Source organism: Pyrgilauda ruficollis, unplaced genomic scaffold, assembly GCF_017590135.1.
Source record: "Pyrgilauda ruficollis isolate IOZ18807 unplaced genomic scaffold, ASM1759013v1 scaffold50, whole genome shotgun sequence".
Taxonomy (NCBI): Eukaryota; Metazoa; Chordata; class Aves; order Passeriformes; family Passeridae; genus Pyrgilauda; species Pyrgilauda ruficollis.
This window is the reverse complement of record NW_024526600.1, coordinates 317,049-342,747: the sequence shown is the minus strand read 5'-3', so window position 1 is coordinate 342,747 and position 25,699 is coordinate 317,049. Positions and strand designations below refer to the sequence as shown.

General features: G+C 37.9%; 1 protein-coding gene across 6 annotated transcripts in view; it reads left to right on the top strand.

The window, feature by feature from the left end:
- LOC121360444 overlaps positions 1 to 24,499 on the top strand; it is a 225,767-nt gene extending 201,268 nt beyond the window's left edge. For all 6 annotated transcript variants that reach the window (XR_005956207.1, XR_005956208.1, XR_005956205.1 and 3 more), the window contains one exon: positions 22,117 to 24,499. Coding sequence is in view for 2 of the 6 variants with exons in the window: in XM_041480280.1 (XP_041336214.1) it covers positions 22,117 to 22,311 (195 nt within the window). In the remaining 4 variants the exon portion in view is untranslated. The remainder of the gene's footprint in view (positions 1 to 22,116) is intronic.
- Positions 24,500 to 25,699: the final 1,200 nt, after the last annotated feature.

The window sequence follows — 25,699 nt, the reverse complement described above, 5'->3', positions numbered from 1 at the left end:
ACATTTCCTAACATATAGATGTGGGGGCTTTTGTTTGGTTTTTTGATTGTTTGGGGGTTTTTGTTGTTTTGGTTTGGTTTTTTGCTTGGTTTGGGGTTTTTGTTTATCTTCCACAGCCCTGATCTTGAAAATTTGTTAAAGAATCAAAAAAGGTTTTTTAAAAAATGGTGGAATAGTGGTAAGTGATCTAACAAAGAGATTAAAAGGCTAAAAATTCATGTAATTTATACTAAATTTTAGAATCTTCATGTTTCCTATTAATTTAAAGCTATTTAATAAAAAAAAAAACCCCTGTGTTTCTTCCAGGATTAAATTTTCATTAATATAGTTTTACCAGTTCATTACTTTGTTCATATAAATTTTCTTCATTTACTGTTAAATAAAAACAAGGTAAATGATAAATGATTGAGAGAAAATGGCGAATCCTTGTCTCTTCTTTAGCTCTAAAAGCTTTTCTGTATCCTGGAGGTAGGAGTTCCCCCAGATATCAAGAAACAGTTGCATGCAGACAGACAATAGTTCTGTGCTTTATGGAAATAGTTAAGTGAAGACTAAATATTTAGTTATTGAGCATTATTGAGGAAAAAAATTAAAGTATAGAAAGTGTACAGATGAAATCTTAACAATTTCAAGTTCTTTCAGGGACAAAACAATTGTTCAATTTAACTTTAAATAAAAAGTAAATGGAAAAAAAAGTATTTACTTAAAAAACCCCCAACAAGCTGGCAAGAGAAATGGGCATTGTTGCTAACAGTAGTAGTAGTCAAGGGGAAAAGAGAAATGGATCATTAATGATCATCTATTAGACAAAGAAAATCAACCCACGATACTCAACTCAGTAATCCTAAAAGTCCTTGTACTTATGTGTCTTAGCATCTTTGCAATAACATAGTCCAATATTAGTGTTCATATGAAACTGCACAAAGCCAGTTCAAAGTAATTCAACAGACGAACATGAAGGAAAAGGGAATAAATATAAAATAGAAAGCATTATATAAATTATCTTCATAATTGTTCACCAGATAATGTTTGCTAACTAGTTGTCTAAGCTGTTGCCTTTTCACCAATCTATATATTTTGTGGGATGAAATCTATTATCTAAAGTTATGCCAGCTTTATATACAGCAGTTCAATGGCATCCACTTAAAAATATTACTATCATCAGTACATGAAAAAAGTAAATCTATTTACTGCCAGGGCTACAAGCTACAGCATTTTGAGAAATTCAACGTATTCACATTTTCAGTAGAAAAAACATGATGCACATTTAAGTGGTACACATCCATGAATAAGACATTGCAATTACATTCATCAAGTGTTAGGGAATAGTTAGAAAAACAGGATAATACACAATCTTGCAGAAGTCCCTCCTGTTCCATTATTACCTCACAGAAGTCTTAATGGACATTTGTACTCAGGAGAGCATTCAGATTTGCTTTGAAAGCAAAGGTCCTTGTGTCTTTGTCCATTCATATACCTCTATTTAATCGTTTTCCACAGACAGCTTCTAACAAGCAGGATGTACCTATGAGTGTGACATCCTTTTGTGACATGATACCCATAGTGAAAAGCAGGAGCTCGGCACAATTTAATAGTTTGTCCAAGTTCGCGCTAGATGTCATTGTCAGCATTGGGATCAAGGGATGAGCCCTCTGGTTTGCCAAAATGATGACTAGTCCAAAACACATATTTACGAAAGTCGTTTCTGGGCAGTACATTAAAGGCCTAGTGCCTGTGCTCTGAGTTAAACAGCACCATCTCACAGTTTGAAGTCTGTGTATCACGTTGGAATGTGTTTTCTCTATCAGTATGATGTTTTCACATTGTGTTTTATAATGTAGTAATTACACAGCTTGCCCCACAGTTCTTCTTGAAATTAATGCATCTCTTGTATTTAATAATAACACACATTTAATAAGACTATTTCATTGTCATAAATATTAAAAGCTACATAATATATGCACATATAAAGACTGCAGTAATGAAGGTGTTTAAAATAAACAACACCAATTGAAATTCAAGGGCTGAATCTCAGTGGATCATGAAAGTAAAAGTAGCTGTATAAATAAAACTAAAATTATCTTTGTTGTTCTTCATTGTCTAAGAGGAGAGGACTATGGCACATGAACAAGGAGGGGGAGCAGTGATGGCAACTCCAAACTTTTCTCTTTAAATAATCTGCAGCATTGACTTTCCATTACGGAAGCTGAAGAGATGCCCTTGCCCACAGCAAGGGCGGAAGTTCATCTGTTCTGTATCCTCTGTGCCCCAGCCTTTTTCTGGGGAAAGGACCACTAGACCTGCCAGAAACGGCCCTAAGAGCTCCAGGTCCATCTTGGGAAGAACTCTGCTGTGGAGGGAAGCAAGAAAATGGCCATTAGGCTGATTTCCAGACATACCCTGAGGCTGCAGGAACTCCAAGTGTTCCAGGCACCACTGGACAAATCCCAGCCATCCTGGCTGGAGCTCATGGGCAGCTGAGCATTTCCTGCTCAGTCCTAGGCAATCTCAAAGAGACAGCTGAATTATGTGAGGATATGTAGAGGAGCCCATGATAAAGGAGGCTGAAAATTGGATTAATCCATTTTACTTCCACTTGCCACAAGGTGTGAATGTTATGTTCTGCACCTTAGGAATAAGAAGTTTAAAGTATTTAGGTGAGCATTGTTGTCTTAACTCTTTAAAGGATGTAGTAAAAAACCCTATGAAATCTCAAATTGCAATATTCAGATACAAATTTTAAGAATCCCACAGCTGTGCGGATAATGTTTGACTTTTGAATGGGAAAGAGTTTAGCTGTAAAATTACCAGTTCAATATTATAAAAGTAGTAGAAGTACAGAAAGGTTAAGATCAAAAAGTGCCTGGAAGTGTGGACTTTTAGTCTGATTTGAGTGACTTTGCTCGTTATATTTGGGTGCTAATGTAATTAAAAGGTCTCAGTCTCTCTGGTCTGTAAAAGTGACAATACCTCTCCCTTCTTGCATTAAAGAAATGTACTTTTTTGAATAATGTGATGAAGATTACAAACATTTCTTATTTATATGTGGCTGTGTTTTAGTTTCTCTTTCGACAAACGTAAAGACTTTTCAGTACTGAAGAATTGAATAGTACTGTGACAAGTTTTCAGAAAGCTGTTATAGATTAATCTAGTGAAGTTTATTTCTGCACAATAGGAAGAAATAGAGACTGGGAATTAGAGGAGGTTCTATTTAAAGTAAGATGCTGGAATGCTAATATCATAGTTACCAGGTCTTTTTTTGGAAAATATATTAATTCCTCACTGTTCTATTAGCTCTCTCATTTGTGTCTTTTCTTTTTTAAATCAATTATTAGAAAAGAAGGGAAAAATTAATCAGTCAACATAATATTTGGACTTCAAAAATTTTCTCCTCAGGAGCAGCTGTTAAGGAAGTTAAGTAGTCAGTGGGGGAAAGGAAAATCCTTATCATGGAGTGAAAATGGCTGGATGACAAAGTCTAGAGTAAAAATATATAGTCGTTCTTCACTGTGACTGAAAGATCAAGTGGGCTGCTTCACTGCTTCATGTTATGATGTTTGTTACTTAATACATGGAAATAATGGAAAGAAAGTTAGGCAAATAGATGACAGCACCTGCAAATGTCACAATTAGCTGGGTTGCTCAAATCCAAAACACACTATGTGGGGAACTTCAAAAGGGAACCCTGAGATCTACAGCAGTGGATGACACAATGTCAAACAAAATTCAACAGTATGAAAGCTAGCAGGCACTGAAAGAAGTAATTTGAAGTATTTGTGACCTCTCTTGGGTTCTAAATTAATTTAGAAATACCAGAAAAAGAGATCAAGTCATTGTGGACAACTCAATAAAACCTGTGATCTCTGTTAAAATTTCATCAGCCTTTCCCCTCCCCTTATAAGTTCTCCAAATAAAAGGATCCCCTCACAACAAAACAAGAATCAATGGCAATATGACCCTGTCTGTGCAACAAACTACATCCAGTACAGCCAATAGTATATAATGCAGCATCTTCTCTTATTCTGACTGCTGTGATAGAGAAGAAATTAGCAATAAGAGGAAGAAAATAACCCATTTCTTAATAAATATGTTGTGCCTCTTTCTAAAGTAGAATGAGTGAAGATTTAGCAAAAGTGAGGAGACACAAATTTTACCTATGCAGAAATAACACATTTTTTTTCATTAAATAAGTAACTAAATGCTAGTCAATGCAAGAAGGTTCCAAACTTGTAGGTGCTTATATTTGTGAAAGCAATTTAGATGTGTAAAGTCAGACTGAGATAAAAGTGCTTCTAGTATCAGCCATTACAGGCTGCTGAGCATCCCATAGAGATTCTTCTTCTTCTCTCAGAAATCCAGAGAGGGGAGGTGTCAGTGAAGGTCTTAATTGAGCCCTTCTGTCTCACTGTTCCCTCTGTGGGGCAAGGTTTACCCTGTTTTTGCCACTGTTGAAAGAGCTGAGGTATTTCTCAGGACAGTCCTTGTTCCTTGCTTATGTTTTAGTTATTACTTAGCACAGCTAAGGTTTGCAGTTATCCCTATAATTAGCCTGACTGCATCTTCTGCATCTGCTGGGCTACACGTGTCTCTTTCCAGTCCAAAGGTGAGAGTAATAGTAAATCTCATATGCCATAAAAAATTAACTACACAGTTCTACAAGAACTGTGCCAGTGTTACCATGGACAGTCACACACCCACAGCAGGGATCTTTGCACAATGTACCTCCAAGTAGAACACGTGGGAGGAGAGGAAGGAAAAAGTAAAATGAGCATCCTCTTTTTTTTTTAGTTTTATGTACAGAACTGATTAAAATAGATTTCAAGGAGAAAAGTGCATTGTGCAATTGTTAAACAACAGTGCTTTTAAAAATATTTGGAAAAGACAGGCTTTGCAGAAATCCATTAAAAGGTGATCATTAAGGTGATTCATTCTGCTGATGGAACTTCTGGTGCCAAAGATTTCACAGGGGCAGAGGCAGGAGGTCGGATGCTGTCCAGGGAAGTGATTGAGTGCCTGTTCCTGGAGGCATTTACAAGACATGGAGATGTGGCACTGAGGGACATGGTTTAGTGGTGAGCTTGGCAGTGCTGAGTTAACAGTTGGACCTGGTGATCTTAAAGTTTTTTTACAACCTAAATGATTCTCTGATGCTATGATTCTATCCTCTTCTACTAAACTGGTTTGAACATACTGGCATATATCTACTGTTCAGCATAAAGAAAAGGTCCATATTTTACCTACGGTTACAATGCTGTCTCATATTTTACCAGGTTGTTCTATATCAGAATTGCAGCAAAGAATCTCACTAAAACCCCAGATCAAAGAAATGAATTGAAGTCTTTTCACAGTTACCCTTAACTCCAAGCAAATCCATGCACCACTCTATTCTTTGTCTTCTTTTCTGCTTTCTGGTAGTTTTGAATTGTCCTATGTTCTTTTACATATTTGAAATTTCCTCTAAATTACTAAATATTTTTCAATATCAAAAGGTTTTGTCAGTCTTTTGTCATTGAATAGTCTGCTTAATCTGTAATTACTTCCTGTTCTCTTCTACAGTTTACAATATTTTCATATTCTCATAAAAACCTCAATTCTCTGGAAGAGCAGGTTGCAGAATTCTCGCTATGATGTTGCTGTTGTGATCTTCTTTCAGTCCCAATCAAGGTAGACAAAACCTTGAACTGCTGCCATGCTCTGGGGTGCCTCCTCTCTATTGATTCTCACCACTGGTGTCACTCTTTGACTTCCTTATTTTTGTATGAAAACCCATAAGAACTAAAGCTAAAAGTGATCCATGTTGCTTTCTGAGCCAGTGAAGGATTAGTCCCTGCTCATGTTTGGTTTAAGCTAGTTTTGTACATGTTAGACATTATCTTGAAATAGTGTGTCATTGGGAAAAAGAATTCCATCATACACAACTGGAAATTCTTATTTCTATCTCACTTCTACATAGGACTCTTTATGGAAAAACTCTGCACTTTTTCTGTGGAGGTATTGCCTGAAAAATACTTGTAGACTTGTGCAAATGTTTAAAATATCTGCTTAAAATAAAGCATCTCTCTTGACAGTTCTTCTCCAGACTATCTTGACCTAATCGAAACCTTTTTTTTTTTAATTTTCTTTTTTTCCTTTTTTTTTTTTTTTTTCTGAAATCTCTCCACATTATCAAAGTGTTTCTGATAGCAGGATGGCAAGAGTGGGAGGAGCTAATAAAAATTAATTTGACTGGTACATTTCATTTGAGGCTAATTTTGGCTGTACCCTGGTAGCAATGGTAAATGAGAAAATATTCTCCTACACTTTGTTTGCATATAGGTTACATCAGTGGAGAAAATTCATATAGGAAAAATGTGTAGTGCAAGCTTGTTGTTCAGTGCCAGTTTGGGTAAATTCTGACCGTAGTCCTGAATCAGAGTCAGATGACCTTAATGAATTACATGACTGTGTTTATATGGAAAAACCCTTTACTTGAGATCTCTTTGCTTGAGATCCCTTTACTTGATTTATTTTGAAGAGAAAAGGTGGTCTGTGAAAGAAACGTTATTGTTCCCTCAAGTTTATTTCAACTTGGGTTTGGGTAATAAGCTGAAATGTTACATTGATTCTGTGGATTTCACTCCCACACCTAACAACATCAAATTTGAAACTCTAACAAATCAAAAGAAAATTCCTATTCTCGTATTAGAAAATGAGTCAGATAAATTTTGTCTCTTAAGAACAGAATAAAATCTAGAGGAACTTAAGAGTGAGAGGAGTCCAGGGTTCCCAATCACGAGCACCAATAATTGTACCAAGAGTCCAAATGAATGAATAGGGAGTGTCATTTGATACTGTTTTATTTGGGTTGGATTTTTTCCTTCAAATGGATGTTGGGTTTCCAAGGAATGCAATATAATTTATTTTTCTTCTCCCAAAAATTATAGAAAAATATTAATAAATTAGATTAATAATGAACAGAATATTTTTGGTGCAGCTTTACCCAAAAAAATCTGGGAATCCAAGAGTATGAGTCTAAAGATAGTTTTAGAAACAGTTTTCCCTGTGAATGTAGGGAAACTGAGTGCTGATATAGTGTAATTTGCTGCACATTTATTGAGGTGTGAATGCCTGGTATTTAAAATTAAAAGCTTCTGCTATGAGTTCACTAGCTAAAGTAGTGACATGAGTGAAGAAGAAAATTTTAAACAACTGAAATTTGTAAGAATTGATGGAGAGGTAGAAGTTATAAACCTGTTCTCATGTATTGTTTGCCTCATGCTTTCTGATGCTCCTCACTGAACAATGAAAATGCCTGTTGACTTATTTGCTGAATTCTAAGAATGAAGCAAGCGTAAAGGCAGGCTGAAAAAATACTGTGCTTCATCTTGCTTTTGAAGAACACTAATATCATCAAGGTTTAAGAGGGCCACTTTCCTGTGAAAAAAAATCACATGGCACTTCTTTTGCAAGTGGATTTAGGAAAGCAGCCTGCCACTTCTGCATTGCATTGAACCACTTCATAAATCTGGGGACTTAGATATTTGGCTAGATTAGGTTTTTGTTTTCAGCCCATGAAGGCTGCAATTACATATCTAAAATACACAGAAAATTTTGGTAATTAATTTTTCAAGTAACTATGCTTATGGTGTCTGTACCCTGTCCAGAGGTATAATGTTTCTGTCTAATAAAGGAAACATACAAGAACTCAGACTATAAGACTCTCACTTGTTGGCTCAAGGCTTTATGAAGAACTTCTCTGCCTGAGAAATGTGACATACATTTACTTAGCATCCTGTACATTTTATTAGTGGAGTAGCTCTCTTTAAATGTGTCAGCCATGTATTTGATGACATGTAGAGCACAATAGCTTTTAACTATGTTTATCAGACTCACCTAGAGACAGTATCTTCAAAGTGGCTTTCTGAACTTTCCAGATGCAGTTGAAATATGTGATTTTGTCATTAGGAGTTTGTTTATAACTTTTCTTTCTTTGCAAAGCTCCCAAGATAGATTCCAAGGGATCCCTGGATAGAGAGAAAAACCCCCCAAATTATTAAACATAATTTCTCTTGGTTAGCTGTTGTTGTTAGGTTTTGTTGGCTTTGCTTCTTTGTCATCTGGGTAGCTGCTCTCAGCAGACTCCAGGGTCTGACTGTATGAAGCAGTTCCCGTTTTGGTAACAAGAGATTCCTTGCACCAGAGAGCTGATGTTCAAAGGCAGTGCAGTTACCACTGCTCATGTTGAACAGAGTGTGGAATTTGACCTTTATGAAAGAATTGCAAAGAGGCTTTGAAATCCCTGTAATGGTATCCACGGAAAACAGAGAGGAGCTGGGAACAGGGACGTTTTAGTGGGTTTCAGAGAACAGCACATTAACCCCCTCCCTGTCCTATGTACCCTCTGCCACCCTGCAGTTCCTGAAAAAATGTGACTGCAAAATTCTGTGATATTTCATTTTTCTCACTTGGAGTCTCTCTTAATAATATACAAACCTGTTCCTTTTCCTTATAGTCACCTCACAGTCTTTTGTTAGAAGGATCATCTGTGCTTGTCTGATTCAAAGGAAGACCTTTGGCATCTATTTATATGCAGTGTTGAAGACTGGATGCTGAGCGAGAAGGCTCTTGGATTTAACCCATTATGGCCATTTTTCTGCTACAAAAGGGATTGAGAATTACATTCCTCCTATTGCTGGTCATCCTACAGGCATATCTTCTGCTAGCATGGAAGCATGTGTTTGCAAAGTGTAGCACAGCTTTCTGCTCTTCATGGAGAAAACTGGTGTATTAAGGATTTGCTCAATGTCCTTGTGTTGCTGTCCCAAACTGCAGTTCTGGGTCCTGGGAAGGCAAGACTTTGTACAGATGGATTTCACAAGGGAAACTTTGTCTTTCAAGCTGCCATTGCAACCTAATAATCAAAAATTAAGAAAATATAGAAAAGATACCTGTATTCTCTGATGCCTACATCTCCCTAGGATTATACTCAAGAACATATTCTTTTGAGGATATGCAAATAAAGTGCTTTGAGCAACACTATGGGTAAATTTATGTTATTACAAAAGTAGTTATGTTTTGGGGGCTATTTTAAAGGTAAATGAGCATGGACGTGGGAAGTTTATTTTCTGTCTGTGCAATAATTCTTTAAGCTGCCTGATAGCAAATGTTGCTGGTCTCTTCCAGCCAGCTGGTGGGTTCCCAGGCAGAGTCTGTCACATGCTTGCGTCACATGGAATCCCCATGCACTTGCAAATGCTCTGATCCCTGGAGAGGCATGGGCCTTTGGGGGCTGAAGTACTCTGTCGTTGTGCTGAGTTTCTGCTTAGGAATTCAGGGCACAACGTAAACCTAGCTGTGGATCATGCCATTCCATCTCTTTTTTTTTTTTTTCCCTCCTTTTCATAAGTCCTGGATGTGATATGTTTCACAATGATATGTTTCATCTTATGTTGTTGCTCTCAAATTGCACGTGTGAGAACACAGCATCTCAGAAAAGATTTACAAACACGGGTGTGGTGACTGATGGCACTTTATTTGTGAAGGAGAAGGCATATGTTTGCTTTGTGATGTGTGGATCAGAATCCAGTGAAAAGTGAACTGACTACATCAGTAATAGGCATGTTATTTACCCCTTCCCCTCCCCCTCGAAAATAAAAGAGAGGAAAATGCTGAATGCTGTGTGGAGATAACATACAATTTATTGATTCTCTCTGTATGCTTTATGGCTATAATGGACTTTATGAAAACCCTAAGCCTGTCCATTTTATCTTTGTAAATAATTGACTGAGAACACTGTTATAAATAGGGTAAGTGGAATGAGATACATGCCAAGAGAAGACTGTACAAGTAATTATATGTATATGGTATATTTCAGCCTGTTTTGGCAAAGTTCAAATACATTATTTCATAGTGTCTGAAAATTAGAGATCTAATTTTTTTGGCTCAAGTCTGTTGTCACAACTACCCTTAGCTGTACTGTAATTTGCATTTCAAGTGTACTGGAATCTCTGAGCACCGCCTCTGCGTGTTGTATGATTACTGTTAATACTTGATTTCACAGTTATTTACAGCCTTGATGTATTGCTTGCCTGATGCTAATATCTCATTTACTATTCTGACCACCCTGAACAACCCTTCTACATGATACTTCCTGGAGTGTCTAGTCTTTTATCCCCTGGCTGTAGCTTCTAATTTCTCTCTGGCTGTAAAACAGTCTCATACCTTTGCAACAGAAAGTATTTTTACTCTTGTGTTGCAGAGATCAACACAGATGCCAGAGAGAATATGAACAACACTTCATTGTCAGAATATGAGGACCTTTAGTATCCTAAGGAATTGACTTGGAGAAGTCCAGGTTCATACAGCTCCTGGTTCCAACTAGGTGCAAGGCCATGTATATTCTGCCTGAGTTCAGGTTGCCACTGAAAGAAGAACTCCATCCTCTTCCTAGTGGCATTCATTTCCCCTTGGCTTTTTGTGCTGGCACTTCGTTTATATGGCTGTTAAACAAACCAGATGAAGGACTGATCCTGATGCAAGCTAATCTTGTATTTCTTCTGGTTTGCTTTTTGGGACAGTCCCCTAATCTGCTTTAGGATGCAGCTGTGAGAGGCTAGTGTCAACACAAACCAGGTGGAGGAACAAATGACCCAGCTCAGGAGGGAAAGCAAAAAGGACCACCACTTCAGGCAGGTGTCCTGATTTATGCTATAGTCTTGGTCTGCACACTCACTGGGAATTGGCAAATGGGAATTGCTACCTTGCATGGGAGCAAGAGTCTGCCAAAAAAATGATTGTCAACATCACTCATCTTTAAATGGCAGCAGGTTCTGTCCCCCCATTCAGTTCCTATTGACAAGCTCTGTCTTTAATACAGGAGATATATGTCATGTCTGGCACTCCAGTCTTTGTAAGCTGTTCATCCCTGCTGCAGGTACCCAGTGGTACAGGTTACATAAAGTACTCTCCACAATTTAAGCTGGCATAAGCAAATGCCTTATAGAAAACAAGCATAATTCCTTGGGTAGAAGCGCCCATAACATTTGCCAAACAAAAGTGCAGATAATTGGAACAGCTGGCTTAGCACATTCTGAAATTCGCCTTTGGAATCTCAGAATCTCTGATTTGGTCTTCCTAGTTTGGTGAGTTGGATTTCCACTTGGAAGACTTTCAGCAGAGCTTAGGTTTTAAACCAGATAAATATTGAAACCTCCTCAGGATCTGCCATGGGAGTTATATTCCTAGATAAATCAGAATACCATCTATACTACCAATTGTAATGTGAGAGAGTTAAGAGAGGTCCTTTAAGTAGCCAAATACAGCTAACAAAAATAGGTAACACCTCCCTCCAGGCTACTTTACTTTTCCTAGACTCTCACAGACCTTCGAAGGTTATGTTTCAGATTGTGACTTAAAGTTACCCAAACCTAACTTACCTGAAACCCCAGGCAGGCAGGCAGAAAACAGGCAATGTCACATCATGGACCATAGATGATGTCTGAACTGAATAATAACTCCTGATGGAGATTTATTTTCCATTTGCCTATTGAGTAAAATAGTTTTGGCAAGACAGAATCTGAACTACAGAGGGCTGCTGCTGATGAAACAAAAGAAATGGGTGGCAAATGAAGTTCATGCTGTTAAATCATACTGACAATTTTGACAAAGTTGATCATGGCCCTGCAGAGCCTCACTCATTGGGCACTGATGGCTTCTGTTCTGACAAAGTTCACTTCCTTTTGTGACACTTACCTTGGTTATCAAACAAAAACTCAGACACAGTTACAGGTAAATACACATTAGGAACTGAAGTGAGAAAGCTTTCCAGAAACATGGTAATTAACTGAAAACTAGATACGTTTAATTTTAGAATGTTTATGTGAATCCATACATGTTAGTGGACAGAAATGCATGTCTAAATACTCTGAAGTTTGCCCTGGAGTGATGTGGTAATTACCTGGTTATGAGTTGTGCATGTTAATTTCTGCAGGTGATTTATCTGGTTTATCTGGCTTTTAAAGACATTATATTTTCCTTCTTTGTTTTTTTTTAATACTCCTATTTTCACAACAGAGCACAGATAGCATTTCTATAATTATGAGTGCAGGCAAGAGTTGACAAGGAGAAGCAAAAGCTGAAGGTGAGGTAGCTTCTCAGTTAATCTGTGGGGAGAGATAACTGGCAATAAGATGAAGAAGTGCAGAGATGTGGCCAGAGAGGCAAGCAGAAAGGATACTTTTATCAGCATTGTTTCAAAGCAGCTATCACAGTAAGTACTAAAAGAGGAAAAGAAGCAATTACAGTAGGGAAGCGTAACTGAATTTTGAAATGCCTTTTAATAATGTGCAGTACAGGAACTACATCTTTACCTGAGCAACTGGGGCGTGTTCTGGATGTGTCTAGCTTACCTGCTTTCAACAGAAACACAAAGAGAGAAAAAAAATTTTACTGAATTTGTAATTGAGAGCATGTGCTTATGAATTTGTAAATAAGACCTGTCATCAGGACTTTCAATGTTATAAATGTTTTTGATACATTTTGAGTGGGGCCTGGGCTAGGCACAAACCGCTTCCATTGTCAATATGTTTGAGTGCTTGTTTTGTCTGAAAAGTAATCAAAGGTACAGATTATATGAGCCTTTAATGTTCATTGTTATTTCCTCTGAAAGATTCAGCTGGTTTGCTTTGCAATTGCTTTTGTAGAAGAAATGCTGCATTGTAATCAATTTGCTGTGTGCAGTTTCTGTTATTTAACCTGCAGACTCCTGCAGTATGGGATGAGACAGAGTTTTTGAAGTAAGGCTATTTTAAGGACTACCTTCTAAGAGATTTCAGGTTCAGCATATCCAAGTATGGTATATGCTTCTTATTGTTTGTTTCCTTTTTAATTTAAAGTCGAGGTGCACTTCAGGCAGCAGCTAAGATGCATTAATTGAGGTTTTTTTTTTTCACTGCACTGCTATTTGTTTGGTCATTCTTTTAAATTTGATAAATACACACACTGTTGACTCTGATCACTTTTGACATTGTTTGAAAATTCATGGGAAATACTAACTATTTCTTTGTTATCAAAATTCATATTTGAGTTAGAATTATATTAAAATGTCATAATCAAAAATAGTTAAAGAAGCAAACTGCTCTATGCACTAATTTAAAGAAAAAACTTTTAAAATGGAACTCTGTGGAGCTTTCGTAGATACATAGGCCTCTCTTCACTGTTGGTTGAGTTTATTTAAAGAGCTTTTCTAGTCACCTTTGAACCTAAATGATTTCTCCAGATGTACAGAAGTGAACAATGTAAAAATCTTGCTGCTTCAGCAGAACAGGATCCAGCTGGCAGGGAACTGGATCTGCAAGTCATTGGTTACAGCTGTGTTTCGATTTATGTGATGGTTGAAAAAATAAATTACTGGATTAAATGGCTAGAAAGAGGACTCTTTGTTTAGCCCTTGTGTGGGGACTGAAAGTGTTTATGGTGCTGTTTTCTTCAGAGCCTTTGCAAAGTAAGCTGGACAAATAGACTTATTCAAAACTTGTCTGAAATGTTGTGCATTCAGCTTTATTTCTTTACAGAAGAAACTGTATGTTTTTGTATAATGCTGTCAGCCAGCAACCATTCTTAAGGTCTCTTGGCCTTTGAAAGTGGCAGTAGCATTTTAGCAATGTCTTGTAGGCACTGCAGTTTATCATTGGAAGGCAGTTTCCTTTCGTTAAAGGTTTTCAAATGCACTTCTTGGCATGAACGCAAATACATGTAGGGACTCTGTCAAACTCATAACTTTTTAATGGGTTTAATATTTCAGCTTTGTATACCACTTACCTTTTGCTCTACATAATAGTGCTGATGTAATTGTAAATTGGGTGCACAATAATTTACAGAGCAGGCACAATGAAATCAGAAACTAATGCCAAGTGTTTGGATTATTGCATATCTTATTTTAATGTTCTAACTATGGTGATTATGTCTTATTATCTGATATCCTGATTCTGCAAAGATTTTTCTTCTGCAACTGCTTAATTTTACTGAGCAGTTCCACTTTGCTTGATAGGACTGAGTGGTGCACAGAGCCCATCACAGCTTTGTTACCTATTTTGAAAAGAAATGTGTTGGGTTTTTTTAATCTTTATATGATTAGGGTCTTTTGAAATCTCACAAACTGCCTTTTCTACTGCAGATAGCTTGGGTTGAAGGAGTTTTGATTAACATCTTCCAGTGAAGTCCCTGCTCCATTGCAGTCACTGGGCATGTTACCACTGGCTTCTCTTAGGATACCAATTGCACTTTTAAAAGTGTCTTTTAATGCTTTTACTTATAACCAATATCCCAAGACCCACAAGTGATTTTTCTTAAGCAGTGAAACTGTTGCTAGTAATGCTAGTGATGTGATATGCTAGGAAATGTGAAAAAAAGGTTTGATATTAGACCAACAGGAGTTTTGAAGGCTTCCTGCAGGAGCTATGGAGAGCAAAATAACAGCATAGAACTTTCAGTCGTGGCAGACAGTGCACTTACAGTGAATTTTTTAAAGATTTAGCTGGCTTTCAGCATAATAGTTTGTAAAGCCAGGAGCTTTTCAGCACTTATATCTGTTTATTCAGCAATATTTCCTAGTAATTATTTTGGGCTGACCATGAGTTTCTTTTTACAGTCATAAAGCTGTAGCTGTAGCCAAGTATCAGTTACATCCTATTTATTAAAACATTTCTAAAACAGTGCATAAATGTGGAAAATTATGGTTGTGATAAGATCATAATTGTTGTTCTATCAAGATCCAATTACTTTTTTAAAAACAGTTTGCACAAATTGTTTTCAAGAGATTGCCTTTTTAAAAACCTGCAAAGCACTGACCAAGAGCTAAATACCAGAACAGGAGTTCCAAGGCAAAAATGAAAGCAAACAAGTTGGCCAAGTTCCATCATAAGCCACCCTCAGAAATACCAGAGAGAGGCTTAAAATATTTTAAATAGAATATTTCCCCTCCCCCCTTTTCTTTTATTGTTGTCCCCGAGCAGCATTATTACATTAAGAGCCATGCGACAGAAAGTCGTGGTGATGCAGAATAAATAACCATAATGTATCAAAAGCAGACAAAGGTGTGATTGATCTGTCTGGAATTGGCAGACTCTTTCGCTGTGTCAGGCTGTTTCTTTGATCAATGAAGGTATAGCCTCTGACCTTTAAAAAAAATCAATGAGATTGATTGAAAGGAGAGAGAGAACTATGAGAATGCAGGATAGCTTTAACCTTCACTGTCTAGAAAATTTAAAATATTCTGGTTTTGCAGGCATTGAACCTATTTTGTATTTTCTTCTTAAATTGCTTTTGTCTCCAGACTGCTTTTGAATCTTCTAAAAACAACATTGTAGAAATGTTGTGTCTGAATGTTTCTCACAAATGTGTATCTTCAGATTGCATTGTTAAGAAAACAGGAGTGGTTTTGTCCTACAACAGAATTCTGTACATTCTCATAGTGTTTGCAGCATGTACCAAATACCCTTAATTTCCTTTTACAAACTTTGACTTTTATGTGGCAAATACACACCTCAGAGTAGGCGCTCAGAGAAATGGTTCAGGTCATTTCAGAAACATCATCCACCCAAATAAAGGGATTTGTATTGCCCTATTTCAGGATCAGACCCACTGGTGATTGCAACAATAGTGTGTAACCAGCATATTTTGGTGATCTCATCTGGTTCTATCTAATATTGTGGTTTTATCAATTACGCGTGTGTGTGTGTGTGTGTGTGTGTGTGTGCAGGTATGCCTACAGGTCAGGGAACAGCAAAATTGTCATACCGGAAAATTTACAAAGCGTGATTTTTTAAAATAGTTCTTGGCACTTTACATCTTTCTTATTGAACAGACTACAAATGCAGACCTGGCAGTTTAGGCAAAAACAGGTTTTGAACAGTTGGAATTTCATTTTAGTACTGGGCCCTTCCTTTCTTCCCATTGTGCTGATGCTGTATTAAGTAGTAACACAAAGCAATTAGTGAAGTATAAAAACTATTCATAAATAGAAAAGTTAATTCATTCATTACTTCATGCTCTCACAGCTCAAGGAAACATAGGTCAAAAAAAGTATACATATCACAGTCGTTTGTTTTCACGAATAACTACTTTTTTAATTGAAAATGTTAGCAAAATCAAGGTCTATTGAATAGAATTCACACAAAAAGTAATTCAAACTGCAATAATTTCTGCTGTCATATGTCTGTGTTTTAATAAAGGGCAGGTAAATTGACAAGTCAGCAAGGAGATGGTATAATAGCATTTCTTGAGTAAGATGGAGCTTGCGTAGGAAGAGAAGAATATTGCTGTTTCTCTGTAATTTTATTTCTGTGATTTCCTTTTGATTGTGTAGGCTATATATATTTTCAGTACTTTATGATCAGGTGGGAATTGCAGCTAAGTTAAAAAAGACACTCTTACTAAATTATGAGATTAATTCTGGATGCAGCATTTCTAAAAAATAAAATAGAAGGGTAGATTTTTTTTTTTTAATGGCAAATCTGGGACTAGATAGCTGTGAAAATTTTTTGAAGTCTTTATCCCCTTGCTGTTCATCAGTGAGGTGAGAAGGTGTTAGGGACAATCATACAGAACTATGGTGTAGGTCATTCCAACTAGGCACAAGTCTAACAGTGTTACTCTTCTAAGTTATTTAAATGCTTTTTTTATTAATATCATTTCCATGTGCACTATGATGAAGAAACTTTTGTTTCTAGAAAAAGAAAAGGGATAAGTGTGTTATGTCTCAGTTTGAGCACACTAAGGATATGAAGATGAGAACTGTAAAATCAGAATAACATTTGATATTAATGCATTTCTCTCTTCCCATTACATACATTTTTGATTTTGCTCTATTGGTATCTAATTCTTCTCATCACATTCTCTTAACATTACTATTTGTTATTCCAGAGAGTCCTTGTCTGTCATACAAAGTTTGCATTAATATTGCAAATCACCTCACTCTTGCTGTTTAAGAAACAAAAGGCTGATCCTGTATTTGAGCAGGTTCTGATATCTGACATGCATGTCCAGTCTCACCTCTCCTCCCTCTCCGTCCAGAAGTAATAATCCAGGAAACATCTTCTTTTTTCTTCTCTCTCTCTCTTTTTCTTTTTTTTTTTTAATTTTAATTTTTTTTATTTTTTTTTTGGGTGCTTTCAGCAATGGCTGCTCCCCTTTCTGTTCCTCACAGACACAAACTGCATCTTTCCAGTGTGGATGTGGATGCTGTCCCCTTGTGGATGATGCTCACAGTCTGAGCTGCTGCCTGCAAAACTGAGCAGTGCCCTTCAGCCAGTTTAAGGTGGTGCCTGGTGCAGTGCATTCATTTAGCATGACTAAAGGACAAAATTAAGGTTCTTTTTGTTTCTCATCCCCCTGCCAACTACAGCTTTCCCAGAAAAGAGGCAAAGCTGAGGTCATTTTTTTTCCATCTGTGAGGGGTCAGTGACTGCAACCAAGCTGTTCCTGGCTGAGGTATAAGCCTGTTAAAAAGCACCTATGCTAGCAGCTGAATGATTTTCGAGACCAATTTTTTTATATTTCTACTAATGAAAACAGCGGGTCATTAAATCCAGCAGTCGATCTCCAATTTTAACCTGGTTTGGACAGCATGGAGCCCTGCTCAGACAGACCCCCGACCTCGGCCTTTGCCTTCGCCGTGAGATCCCTGTTTGCTGTCCCTGTCCCATACCCACTGCTCGCATCTCTAGGAGCACAAATTCCCCCCCAAAATACCATTTCCACAGCCAATTCTGCTATTTGGTACTCTCAGTGCTGCCTGGAGTGGGGCTGTGCATTCTGTCTGTCCAGATGAGAAGCAGATCTATGGTTAAAAAAGGTGTGGTTCTGCTTGGAAAGAGAGGCAGTGTGTACAGGCAGTGATGTAAGTGTAAATGTACCAGGGTTTTCTTTTGCTATTATTATTTAATTCTAACAGAAGAAATCAGACTTAAGAGACCTGAATTCTGGATACCTGCTACCTGTATTCTTTCTTTCCTCCTGAGAAAATCAGAGACAGAGATGTGAGAATTGCTGGAGCATTTTAATGAAAAGCTGTTAGATCTTTTCCTGCACAGGAAAAAAAAAAAAAAAAAAAAAAGTTTAATGGTTGGCATTTAATCTTCATACAGTAAATAATAATTACAGGCAAGAATGTAAAGTGGTTCTGCTCATAGTCAAGTTTGATGGTTCTTTTCTCCTTTCATTGCATGAGGATTTACTGTACTGTGGATGCAAAATGTAAATGATGGGCAATTCTGTGAAATTCAGACATGCACACAAAACTGTCTTTCCAACTTTTTCACACTTACCTTCAAACTGAAAATGGATTTTCCTGGTGGCTGATTAACCAGAAATGAGTTGTTTCTAACTAGGTTGAGGGGAGGAGGGTTCTGTAATATTGGATTAGTGAAAGGAGTGAACAGCTTCAGTTTAATTCAACTAGTCTTCTATTTTTAATCTCCAAGGAAACAGCTGAGTTGAATGTTAATTAAACAGCAGTCTTTGATCCACCCAGCCACTCCCGGAGGCATAATAATAATATATAAGTGCACAGCAGCACATATATAATATATACACTTAAAGGAATGCATCTAATCTCACCGTATTCACATTTAAAACATTTCTTGCTGACCCACTCTGATATTATTTAAATAGGGAAAGGAAAAAAGAGGAGAAAATGCTAAGCTAAACTTTGTTGGTCTGAACGTAGGGCAGCAGAGCAAGCATGAGTTCCTATTATGAGGATGTATAAGGGTTAATGATTAGAAGAGTGGAATCAGGAAAGACCTTAAGCCCAGATCTATGACAGTGGTAATTGAGCTGATTGATTACGACATCTCGTTTCAGACGACTATTGATTTAATCTAGTCTGCAGTCCCATTGGCCCCAGAGGTGCTCCCGAGTGAGGCTCAGCACTTGAACCTGGGTACTCTTCCCTACTCACCGTCTGGATATAAATTTCCAGAATCTGCAACCATTTATAATTTTCACTCATCTTCATCCTTTTATTCAGAAGCCTCTAATTTCATCAGGCTAATGTTTTTAACCGTTGAGGGAAGAGGCTCAGGGAAAATGAAGTGGCACAGACTGAAAAGGGTGGGTTTTTAAAAAAAAGGCAAGGCAGAGAGCCGGGGCTCTGTGGCCAGTATTTGCATCTGTTGTCTCTGATTCGCAGAGCTAGCAAAGGCTTCTTTTGGAGGCAGTCCACAAAGCTGGGCTATCAGTAGGCAGTTTGCTGTACGTGCACGTTCAATTATTAAAATAGTAGACGTTTTTTTCTTTCTGATAGCCATAGTGAGGTCATGACATTAATTTATCCAGGGTATTGTGGGTAACTATACAGAAAAAAAGCATAAAGGGCACAGATGCTGGAGCAGCAAAAAATGGATGGGTCTGAGCAAAAGGAGATTAAGAGGCGATGACCAATCTAATGTACGTATAGCAATAAGAAGCTGGCATCCGTCACAGACTGTTGATGGCAATAAGTATTTTAAGCCATGCTGTGCATGTGGTAATTTTTTTTTATATACCTCAGTAACTGCTAAGCTGAATGCTGTAATCCTGTATTTTTTCAGTTTCCCAAATCTGATTTTGGTCTTGTTTTTGTTGTCTCATGCTTGGCATTCTTCGCTCGCTCTCTGTACGTGGGTGTGTGTCTGTCTCCGTCTCTCCCTTTCTCTGAGATTACAAACTTAACTGTTTCCTAATTGTCTACTTTCCTCCATCCTTTTCCTAAGAAATTAATCACCATCACCACGACTGGTCCTAAGCGCGCACTAGCTGGGCTTAGGGCGTGTACCTGGTGTTTTGGCTTCCTTCCTTTACTTTGGGGCTGTGTGGTATTTTCTTTTGGACCTTTCCTGCAAGTGGATGCCCTTTCCTTTCGCTGCTGCTGCCATAAGGTTGCCAAAAGGCTACCTGAGCCGGGACTGCAGCACTGCATCCTGGGACCTGCCTGCCCGGCTGCGCCGAGGGCTTCCACAGCACCAGGCAGCTCAGAGAATTGGCTGGTGAATTGCGTATCACCTGTCCCCCCCCTCTGGTAAATAATTTCTATACCGCGAATCACAGTGGTGTGGTATTGTCTGGAAAAGTAATTCCCAAATACTGTTGGCGTAAAAAAGGGAAAAGCCGAAAGACTGTCAACATCGTAAGCCATTAAAGTCCCTTGCCTTAAGAACAAAGGAACAAGGTAAAAATGCACACAATGATTATGCTCTGTGGATTTTCATAGCCTGTCAGACAACTTGTGCCTGTGTTTCAGTTATCAGCCTTTGTGCTTTGTTTTGTGTTGTATATTTTCTATACGTGTCTTCTGTTTCTGCGTGTGTGTATTCGGTGTGTATGTATGTGTTCAGACTTCTCTACCAAAACGGAGCAAATATCATACAGAAAAATACACAAGTGGGGCTCAAACATGCATTTTCAGTACTCAGTGTGATGGTGCGGGTGTATTGCCATTGTTCTCTTGCAGTGTTCCCTTTGATACAAGCAGCTTGTATTTTTTGTATTTTATTCTAACTAAGAAGTCTAAAATAAAAGAAAAGAAAAAGAGGAAAAAAATTGCTTAGTCCAGTTAAATGCCAATTGAACCCCAGAAACTCATGATTTCAGCACAGTGAATGGTGATTCAGACCCTGGCAGGGTTTTGGCTATGAGACAATTCCTACTTATAAAGAGTACAATGAAGGGGGGAGGAAGATAGCATTAATTTTGAGGAAGATTAATATTAGTCTTTTAATGTTCATTATTTTCTGAAGAAGTGAATCCTTGTAGCTTTTGAGAGCTAGTGTGTCCTTCCCACTGGTATTTATTCGAGCACAGGAAAAAATGAAGAAGGCGTAGAATAAACTCCTAAGACTGTTCAAGAATTACTGGCATTATTTCTCTCTACATCACGTGTGAGCCTGGGTTGCCTGCTATTCCTGAGGCAGAGGATCGAGGATGAAAGTCTGTGTGTCAGAGCCTGTTTTCACAACTGCATTTGGAGATCTGTCTTATTGATTAGGAAAAAAAGGGGGTGGGAATACGAGTGTGAGGTGAGGGGAGGACCGACTGACTACTGGCTTATTGCAGCTCAAGACATTTTCTTCCGGAAAGATGTCAAACAACTGAGACACAGCAACAGAGGAAGTAGAAAGGTGGAAAAATAAGAAGAGGGACCCTTTGGAAGAAATGAAGGCATTCCTTATGAGAGCCTTGAGGTTTTTTTTTTTTTTCTTCTAACATCTGACCCACAAGGGCTAGAGTGACAGCGTCATGCAAATGCTGCAGTCCAGCAGGTCTGAGAGAGGGTGGATGCTAGAGAGTGAGTTAATGTTAATGATGAGTGCAGTGAAAATACCAGCCGATACCACCCCCTCCACACACAACTGCTCTGAGTCAGCATCCGCTGCTTTGCCGTGCCTTGAGGTGCCTCTGTGTGTGTGTGTGTGTGTGTGTGTGCGCATGTGTGTGTGTGTGTGTGCGCGTGTGTGTGCTGTGACCGTGTGTGTGTGCATGGAAGGTAAAGCCAGTCAGTCAGTGAGAAGCAAAGGTACGTTCGAGAGCAGCTAAAATCTGACTGATTTCCATCTTCAGAGCATCAGATGTATTCCCTAAAGAGGATGGGTCTATGCGATGGGGGTGGTATAATTATGTTAATGTCATATTTATAGAGGGGAGAGATTTTTCATTCTAATTATTGATTTGAAAGCTGTGGTCAGAATTGTTTGTTAAATCATGATCAGCTTTAAAAAAAGAAATTGAATGAAATCTAGGGACTGCTATACATATATATCTCTCTCATATATGTGTATATATATATATTTTGTTTCATTTAACTATTATGTGTCTGAGGCATAACTGATTGAATGGTGCACAGTGACAAAGAAACGGCTCTTATATAATGTTGCATTATATCATCAGCTGAAATAATATTGTAAATAATCCAAAATATTCTGAAATCTGAAGTATCAGTCTGGAGGGGAGGGTGAAGGGCAGGGGTGGGGGTGGGGGGCACTGGCAAATCTTTTCTTCGGCAGAGCACTCTGTAAAGCTTTCTTGTAAATGGATGGTTCACCTGTTCGACCAGCAGAGATTCTAATTCTTCCCCCCCTCTTCTCTTTTTTTTCCTTTTTAAAGCTGAACGGTTTCCCGAAGAGCTCTGAGTTTTCTATGCCAGATTCTGCTCCAGTGGCTAGGACCTTTATGGCTGCTGTTTCTTTTGCTCTGGGATCTCATGGAGGAAAAAAAAAAAAAGCCACGATGGATCCTGTCCCTAAAGTAGAAATTTTCTTTTTCATTCTGCAAACAAGGCTAAAGATCGGAGGAGAATGAATGCAAAAGTAATTCAGGATTGTGGTCGTGCCATTAAAAGTGTTCGGCTTCAGAACAAAATTATTTGGGAAATCCGAGCAATTCTTCTTACTGTATCGACAGTATTTGAAAGTTATGTGTGCTTTGAGTAATCTGGTTCAAGTGACAACAATCTCTGCATGTCAATGTTTTCTGCAGCTTATGGAGTGAAGGCTAGTTTTGCCATTGGAAAGGAAGAAGCTTTTTCTAGCAGTCTGTAGAAGGATTAAATGTTGAACGGGGGGAAGAGGCAAAAAGTGAATACACGCCCAAAGGTTATCCTTGCATCGTGAATGGGTTTAAAGTACTCTGTAACCCAGGGCCCACCTGAACAGTAGGATACCGGGGAAATATTTCAATTAGAAGCCCCTTAACAAGCATTTAATCCTTCTTTCAGGCATTAAGGAAATAGAATAAAATTGTTACTGTACAAATCTGCTGGAAGCAGATTTTAACCCATTTGTAGACGCTTCCCTCTGATGTACTATAGTAACACAGCTACTTGTGAGACAAGGCAGTGAAGATTTTTATCCTGTGTTCTTTGTTTTTTTCTTTTCAAAAGTTAAGGACCAGACTCTCAGAAAAGTCTGTTCGGTCAGCTGATACATTGTTCGAATGTATGTATGCATCTTGCCTGCTTATTTGATCTTTTCTGCCCCCTACTTGAAACTGTGGTTTGTTTATTTGGGGGGAAGGAGGTGGTGTTGATTGGGTGGGGAGACGGGACATTGGTTTTAGGGCTTCTTTTGGGTTTGGGTTTTCTTTCTATTTAACAATAGCAGTGAAAGTTTGGTGACAGCGATTATGACTACTAAACAATTCAGTTTATTGGAAGACGAATTCTTCTGGATCATATCGGACTTTTCCTAGTCCCTGAGACCCTAACTTGTGAGGTTTTTTAGCAACAATCACAAGTCAGGCTCTTGGGACCTAGGCGGAGGGGAACCAGCAGCTTTGGACTTTGTTTGTTTCTCTGCAGAATTTAGAGAACCAAAGGAGCTTTCCTTGCCTGGAAGGGTAAAAAGGAAAATATACCTATTTTAAATGTTAAGCATCAGAACTGTTCCTAAAAAAAAAAAAAGAAAAAAAAATCCAAACTGTTACTCATTATGCAGCATAAGGATGTTACATATTTATATGTTTAGAAAACTGGACTAGATGTCATGTAGCATTTAGAATTATAATCTAACCTGAATGTTAGTTTGCACGTAAAAATTCCCCCAAACAACAAAAACAAAAAAAAAACTCCCACTCAAAACAGATACTAAAATACTTCCAACCATAATATTAATACTATTATTATTATTATTGTAGACAATTCTGATAAATAATTACCACAAAGTATATACTCAACCTAACTGTTCAAGCATTAATTGACTTTTAAAACATAAAACATAAATACTGATGTTTGAGGCCTAGAAAACATTCATTCTATTGTTTGAATAATGATTTCAGTCTACAGGAAAACTGTTGCTTAGCTTTTCCTGTAACATGGAACAAAGAGTATTTTGTATTTAGTTGCCATCCTTTTTCTTTGTCCAAGTGAGAACACAATATGTCATTTAAAATATTCTGTCATTTAATTTACATTTTAATCTGAAAGAGAATATTGGTTTAAAAATCATACTACAGTATTAACATCCCTTTACACTCAGAAACGTATTTCTTGTACCTGTTCAATTTGAAGCGAACCCACAATACTCTAAGCACTGGACTCAACTTGTAACTTCCCCATCACTTCTTATATTTTTTATCCCTCTGAAAAAAAACAGTGTGAGCTGTAGCTTGTCTCTCATGTGTTAAGTTCTGCACTGACTTTGCATAAGGAGATTCACAAGCACATGAGTTATTCTGCACTGCTTATTTGCCTCAAACATCTGATCTAAAACACATCACCTGATTTGTATTTCTTAATATTTTATAGGTGAGTTAGTTCTGAGTCATTTTTCTCTGTTTCCTGTATCTAACCAAGATGCTGAAGGACTTTGTTGGTACATCAGACTTCACTGAAACAAAGGCTTCACACAGATCAGGCATCTAAACTATTTGTTAATTTCAAAAGTGGTATTTTGGTTGCAGTATATTTTTTCCACTTGTGTGGGAGGAATTGTGTTTTATTGTAAGCATCAACACTATTGTTAAAATAAATTGTTCTTATCTGTTAGTATAATACTTTTTCTTCTTGTCTTGTTTTCTTAAGAGACAGAAACTATGCTCAGTACATAGTTTTCAAGTTGCTCAAGATATAATTAGTCTTTAAATAGTCATAAAAAATATTGCCTTAGCAATTACAATGATGATACAGTTCCTGTAAATATGTAATTCTTTTCTTCATAAACTGTCAATCCCACACGCTAAGAACACCCAAAAGAGCTACTTGCAAAAATTTAGATACAGAGGTAACCTTTTTAACACAGACGTGATATTGTGTGTGTTTTGACTTCTGTTTAGGAAATATTGGAAAAGTAGATCTGAATGTGTATATGACAGACAAATGCACCCAGGTAGGTACCACCCTCGTGAAGCACTTTGTTAGGAATTTACACATACTCTGTAGCAGTTTTCAATACTGAAAACAGGTTATTTAAGATACTGATCAGGTGAACATGTATTCTGTTCATTCAAGCTGTATAATGAGATAAAACTATATTGTGTGTTGCTATATACATGCCAATATATAATTTAAATTGCACCTAGTGTTCATCGAAATAAAAGTCCTTATAGATTTAATCAGCTGTACAATGCACCCATCTATGCATATTAAATATTGTCATTGCATTTATTTCTTGATCAGCAAAATTTTCTTGAATGAGGATAGTTCACATTCAGCACTCTGAATTAATTTTGCATTTAACACTGTATGTACAATGAAGGTGAAACTGTGGAGTGAAACGTTTTGTCTCTGTCAGTCTGAAGATTTCAACTGTGCTCTGCCCTGCATTGAGAGTGAGAAGAAAATGAATCATTAGAAACCCCTGCCTGGCGTATTTGGTGCTCCAGCAAAAGTCGTGAATACGCAGTCCTGCCTCTGCATTACTGCTTGAACTGGGATGACTCCAGTGGCTCCGCTCTGCCCATCATACTCACTGCTGCCCCTTGCCATAGTGATGGGAAAGTTGGTGCACTGCCTGCCTCTTTTCCTGCTCCCTCTTCTTCCCCAGCCTCAGCACAGCCAGCCCTACCACAGGTACACAGGGCAGAGGTGGATGGAGGGGAGGAAGAAGCAGGGTCTTCAGTCAGGCAGAATTTCCACCAAGATCAACGATGTGTTTCTGTGTCCTGGAACTGCGTGACAACGCCTACAGAGACCATGCAGGAAGCAGTCCCATTTACCCAGTGGCAGAATATGAAAGCTGTCTCCATTAGCACA